We start from the raw sequence: 6384 nt of genomic DNA, 5'->3' as shown, positions 1-6384 counted from the left end.
GGTGACCCGATCACACCTCATCAAAAAAAGATTGGTGGCGACTCCCACTTTCGTTTTTATTTTCAAGATCCAAGTCGACCCCGTTTTATCAAAAAAATGGTGTCAACAATAATAATAAACATAAATATAAAGTGGGCTGTTTGGAGATATAACTTTAATGTTATCTCGATCCAATCTTCACAATCTAATGGATCCAATTATTTGATCTAATCTAATGCAGCCCAATTTTCAAGATATGTCGTTTCAAATAGATTGATCTTTATAGAGGGGCTTGCATTCTTCACATCATCAACAATATTTAAACTCCAAATATTTAATTTCATAAATTGTTAACTTCGTATATGGCAAGTAACATCGTATATGGCAAGTAACATCCTATCGCAATATTAGTCGAAGTGGCCACTACCATTGGCACTAGCCACATCAAATAAACTTGTCATTCAAGATCAAGTTTAATCGACATAGCTTCATTGAAGAGAAAAATAAAGGATTTATTACAACAGAAACTCGAATTTTACAAATAAAATTCTTTAATTTATTTCAATTTTTAAATCTCATTCCATGCATAATAAAATACATAGAATGATTTCACAAGATTTCCATAATCATTCCGAGCAAAGGTTACATTTCTCACTCTAAGCTCTTTCATAAATTCCCAAAAAGAAAAGCTTGATCATAGCTTATGAATTTAATGTATGTACATATGAGAATGAAAATGTAGGGTGAGGTTGGGGAGGATGCGAAAAATTGAATATATATGAATGAACCCTTATCTTCCATTGCTCTGATTTGTTTATTTATTTAGAATTTACCGGGATTTGGCTCCCTCCTTCATTGATTGGCGCGAAACTCACCCTTCTCTGCATGAATCAAATATTTCAGTTTGAAAATACGAACCATTTTCGAGGTAATAAGAAACACAACATGATAATGTAAGGTTTTGATGCTTTTAACTATTTATTTTGCATTAGGTATGGGTGTTTCACTTTCACCTTCATCTTTAATTTCTGTTTTAATAAAATAATATGCGTGCATGCACGTCTTGAAAGTTGAAATAGAAGAAATTAAATCCAAAATTTATCACCTAAAGTATAAAGAGATATGTGATGATTTTAAATATGATTAATATGGCATACTAAAAATTTACATGACACAAAGAAATCTCAAATAAGAGATGCATGTAATTAGTTGTAGAGCGAATATCCAGATGTGATCAAATGCATTGAAAAGCCCGATTCATTAGTTAATGATATGAAGTCGTCCTAAACCTATTGTAATTTTTGTACTTAGGAGTGTGCTTTGTTTTGGTACACCCACTTCCAAATATCCCTTAATTTCTTCCCATTCCTTACGTCATACCATTCACACTTTGCAACTAAACGGATAAACATTACTAAATAAATGTCAACTGTTATGAGTTAGGCTCATTTAGCATTTTTTTTATAGAGAGTTTAGTTTACAACAAAATTAGGTTTATAGGAAAACAAATTTAATATTTTTATTATTGTTTATATATGAGACTTATGGTTATTCCTTTCAATAATATTATCTTTAAAATTTAAATCTATATTATTTTCTTTAAAATATAATATATTGTATTAGCGCACCCAATATTTATTATTGAGTGTGTGAAAACAACCTTAAGAGTTTTTTCAGAGAAAATGCTAAACATAGCCTTAAACAAACAAACAAACAAAGCTAATGAAAAGAGGAAGAATTGGTGGTGAGAACAAACCTGTCTGCCCTTGAAACCTTGTGCCACGGCGCTTCCATGGTCACCCTTCCAATGCAGTAGCTGTGGTTTCACCATGCAAAGCTGCATGATTTTGTGAGCAGCGTCGGCCTCGTTTTCGCTCTCTTTCATCAACCTCTCCACTTCCGCCTTGGGAATCCTCATCTTAACCCTCACTGCTCCACTTTTGTGTTTGAGGAGTGACAGATCTGACACAGATCTCCAGGCACTCATGCTTAAACCCGATCGAACCCTCCTTGGAACCCTTTCCTCAGGCAACTCTACCAAGAAATAAAGCCTGTTGGGTTCCAGTTTCTGAAATGGAAACAATGGCTTTGCTCCAATACCATAACGTTTAACCGCCTCTGATTCTAACAAAACATGTCCTGGATAATCCTTAACAACCTCTTCAGCTGTCACTGGTGTCTTCAACTTGAATGTTTCCCCAGTTATCTTCATCACTTTGCTACTCCTTTTCCCACCCAAACTATTCCCCATTTTCAACCACTCAGGATTATTTAACAACAAAACTGGCTTGGTTTCTCTTTAAAGCATACAAGATTAATTCACGGTGGGTGAAACATAAGGGTATTTATATATACATGTGTGTTGTGGGGGGGGGGGGGATGGTGATAAGGGATCATGGTCAATAAAGAGGGCAAACCTTTTAAAATAGGCCCAGGTTAGTGTTTGCCAATACCAAAGAACAAAAGTACGTAAGATATCGCTTTCACATTAAATTAAAAAAAATACATCACATATATAACTAACAAAATTTTAGGCTTTGATATACTCGTTATTAAAGTTAGTTTAGCAATTTTTTTAAAAATAATTTTGAGTTAAAAGGTACTTTTGACTAATAAAATTTTTTACTTCTGTTTTTGACTAAAAAAATTTTTTTAAATTTTTTTATCTCATAAGCATTTTTGAAAAAAAATTAAAAATATCTTATTTAGTAATATTTTTATTTCAAAAGTGTTTTTTTTTCTTTAATGCTTCTAAAAGATAACGGTAAACGCACCCTAACTCAGATTAAATTAAAGACAATATTAATATAACACGGAATAAAATAAAAATACATGAACTATTTATGTATCAAAATTATATAAATATCTAAGAAAATAACCCTCTGTTTCATACGATTATTTATAATATATTAATATAATTGTTGGATAACACATCTTAATCAATATAGTAATTCATTTAATTTAAAAACGGATATAAATCTTTCTTTTATATGTAGAATCAATTCTCTTAACTCGATTTCTATTTAAAATTCATCTAATTATTATTTTTAACCTTTTTTTTAATTTGTAAACCCATTTAGTTCAATACGTTTTAACTATTAAATATAATAAATCTATAGGGGAAGTGAGTGAAGAAAAGGACATGGAAATGGGGGTGGATAACGGACTGGTTGATGTTGTCTTGTTTGTGCTGTCAAAAGTGGCTTAGGATCATCATACTCCCACATGGGATTAAGACAGCACATGTGGGAATATTAATTTAACAAAATCCACATGTGCTAATTTGACAACAAGGGGAGAGAAACCATTTTTCCCATTGTTCCTACCAGGTATTACTTGCTACCTTATCTAAGTTTAATTAAATCTCATCTACTTTACCCAATTCTATTCAAACAATTACTAATGCAAAGGCCCATGAGACATTTACAACGGTATATCATATGCTCAAAATGGTTGAGTGACGAATGAGAAATTGATGCTCAAAGTAAGCTACTCGGAAATATTTGTTGAGGAAACGAAAAGTTTAAATCCCACATTGATTAAATACTATGTGTGAAATGTGTATATATATGAGAACCCACTTAAAAATTAATTAAATGATTAAGCTTGGAATCTTATTTCGTATGTAGGGGGTGTAAGTTTAAACTCATTGAGGTTGGTGCACACTAGTACAACGTGGGCGATGCGAAGTGTTGGGACCAATATGGGCTTGGCTTATGAATATTAATGCAAAACATGAAATTTAATTTTTTTTCTCAGATTTGATTTGATTCTAATCAAATTGATTTAATTGCCCATTTAATGCAGATTTTGTCTCCTTATACATCAATATTTCCAAAAATTCCTCCACTTTGAATGCCTATAAAAGGCTAAGACTTCTTCAAAATTTTTTGCTTAATCTCACTCTCTCACACCGAGATTATTTTCTCTCTAAAATTCTTCTCTTTTCCTCTTTATAATTTCCAACATTTCAGTGATAGAAAAAGGCATCGCTTGTTTGTTGATCACTGCAGAGGTACTATTACTTCGATCATCGTGTTGTTGTATCCTAGGAGACATTCGACCAACATTTCTCTAAGTACCGTAGGAGCGGCCGAATCTGTCTTAAGAAAACTATGTAAAACAGGCTTCAACATCTAATAAAACTCATTTCTTCTTTTTGTTTTATGCTTTTTGTTATATTATTTATTGGTTTTTCATATCTGATAATTTAAATATAAATTATTCCATTTATTATATATATAAATCTTTTTTATTTATATATATATTTTTGTTCGCTAATGTGTTTTGTCCAACAATTTCAATGTAATTGCGATATGTTTGGATTGAGAAAAAATTGTATAAAACGGTAACGTCACGTCATATGTATCCTTATAATTACAAAGAAATAAAATTCCTTATAACTACTTACTACCCTCGTAAATATTTTTTCATTCAATTATTTTGTAACTAGTGTCCAAACACACTCGATGTGTTTTTAAGAACGTATAATCATTTTTTTTATTTAAGATGTATTTGGAAAGTCAAATAGGAATTAAATTTGATGTAATTACTTATAATTAACATGTTTGACATGTTTGAGTAACCATTAAAATTAATAGATCTCATTAAATTGAGTGTAATAACCCCTAAAGAAGCTAGAGCAAGACCTAATTGAAAATGAATCGAATAATTGATTGTGTTATAAAGACCCTTATGGCCCCACCCCAATCGTCCTCCTGGAAGAATATGTGCTTCTAAAAGATCTTTTAAACTATGATCAATTCTGAAATTAGTTCTATATATATGACCTGCTATTAGAAAAAGAATTGTAATAGCTAAATGATGGTGCAATATCAGTCAGCCATAAACTTTGCGTTTGTGGATGGAATCCCCCGAGAAAGGTTAGAATGGTAGATCTGATCCTTGGGAGGTACCAAATAAATGATTACTTGAATCGGGGTTTTGAGCATAAAGATTCTGTTGACCTGAAAAAAATGGGCATAACCCTTGGGGATGTGATAATACATCGAAGAAATTATTCCTTCGAACATATTCCCCTCGGGATCTAAAAATAGTGAAGTGGACTAAGTGTCCTGTCCAAGCCAAGGAACTTACTCCGAATAATCCTGACAAATGATAATTGAGGCGAGATTTGATGTTTTTGAACCACGTAACGCTAAATTTGAGATACAATGTACAATACATATATTTAATTGGATTCATCTATATTAAGCCTGTATCTTTATACATTACAATAATAGGAATAAATAGTATGGTAGAAAGATTTACTTTTTTTCCACCATACTATCAAGTTTTATAGGATATTGCTAATTCTAGTCCATTCATTTTATTTAAGACATGAGATTTGAATTTTTTTTTCTTAACTCCTTGATAAAAAGTCAAGTTTCATTCAAATTAATCACTTTGACTGACAATTTTTACATATATTATAAGTAAAAAAAAGCAATATGAATTAGAATGAACAGCGTTGTAGCAATAAATGTGAGAATATTTACTTCCATAATTTCATTGTTTCTTTTTCTTCGCAATAACTCAGGATTTAATCTCATAGAAATGATAAATTTGTCGCTTGTAAATTCAATGCAATAACTTATATTTCAATGACATCGAATCAAATCAATATTATGAATAACAATATTTAGGCTATCAAATCGATTCACCGTTAAGTATTGAATAGTATAACATAGAAAGATCTTTTATCCACACTGAATACAAAAAGTAATGCATGGTCCAATAAAAAGAATTCATTTCCTTTATTTATATATATTCTTTTCCGATTGGAGCTTATAAGTAGAAAATAATAAATTTAGATAGTCTTTTATGGCTTTGATTGTAACATCCCTAACCCGAATTCATCGCCGGAACAGGGTTACGAAGCATTACAAAAATTTACAAATTAATTTTCAGACATTTCATTTCATCTAGAATTTATATTTGAAACCAACCAAAATCAAAATATTAATGAGCCAACGTTGGCTAAATTAACTTATACATGCCATTATAACTAGAATCAAATCATCCAAAATTACCGATAAAACCAATGGATAGTGTAATATATCTCCGACAAGTTTCCAATCCAATCGAGCTTCCGATAATCTGTAGGGTAAATAAAAAAAACAAATACGTAAGCAATGAATGCTTAGTAAGCTCGTATAGTCATTAATCATATTAGTTCTTTTAAAATATGAAATCTATACATATCAAGGATAACCCAATATTGATACCACAATACCCATGAAGGTATATTCATCAACTTACAAGGTGAATAAATCCACAGTATCACTTAAACATATTATCCCAAGCTTAGTAGGATTTTATATAACCTTAATTCTTGATAATTTCTTTATTTTCATTTGCATTTCTTTACTTTCCACGCTTTTTCCATATGCATGTCACACAAGT

The 6384-nt window shown here is 30.9% G+C and overlaps 1 protein-coding gene across 1 annotated transcript; it reads right to left on the bottom strand.

Annotated features, from left to right (window-relative positions):
* Positions 1-485: 485 nt before the first annotated feature.
* On the bottom strand, positions 486-2347 carry LOC107943642 (uncharacterized protein At1g66480). Its single transcript, XM_016877426.2, has 2 exons — positions 1736-2347; positions 486-860 (listed from the first exon to the last, which is right to left on the bottom strand). Exons 1-2 carry the CDS (start codon positions 2228-2230, stop codon positions 798-800), a joined length of 558 nt encoding a protein of 185 aa, XP_016732915.2. The 5' UTR covers positions 2231-2347; the 3' UTR covers positions 486-797.
* Between the last annotated feature and the right edge of the window lie 4037 nt (positions 2348-6384).

The sequence above is a fragment of the Gossypium hirsutum genome, chromosome D12 (genome assembly GCF_007990345.1).
Source record: "Gossypium hirsutum isolate 1008001.06 chromosome D12, Gossypium_hirsutum_v2.1, whole genome shotgun sequence".
Taxonomy (NCBI): domain Eukaryota; kingdom Viridiplantae; phylum Streptophyta; class Magnoliopsida; order Malvales; family Malvaceae; genus Gossypium; species Gossypium hirsutum.
Note: the sequence above shows the minus strand (reverse complement) of the source record. Positions and strands in the feature narration are given on the sequence as shown.

What these genes read in the sequence shown, in the direction of transcription:
- LOC107943642 (XM_016877426.2), bottom strand. Translation starts at nt 2,230, where the DNA reads ATGGGGAATAGTTTGGGTGGGAAAAGGAGTAGCAAAGTGATGAAGATA. An exon ending in AAGGTTTCAAGGGCAGACAG is followed by an intron (nt 861 to 1,735) that starts GTTTGTTCTCAC and finishes TGATTCATGCAG; the next exon opens with AGAAGGGTGAGTTTCGCGCC.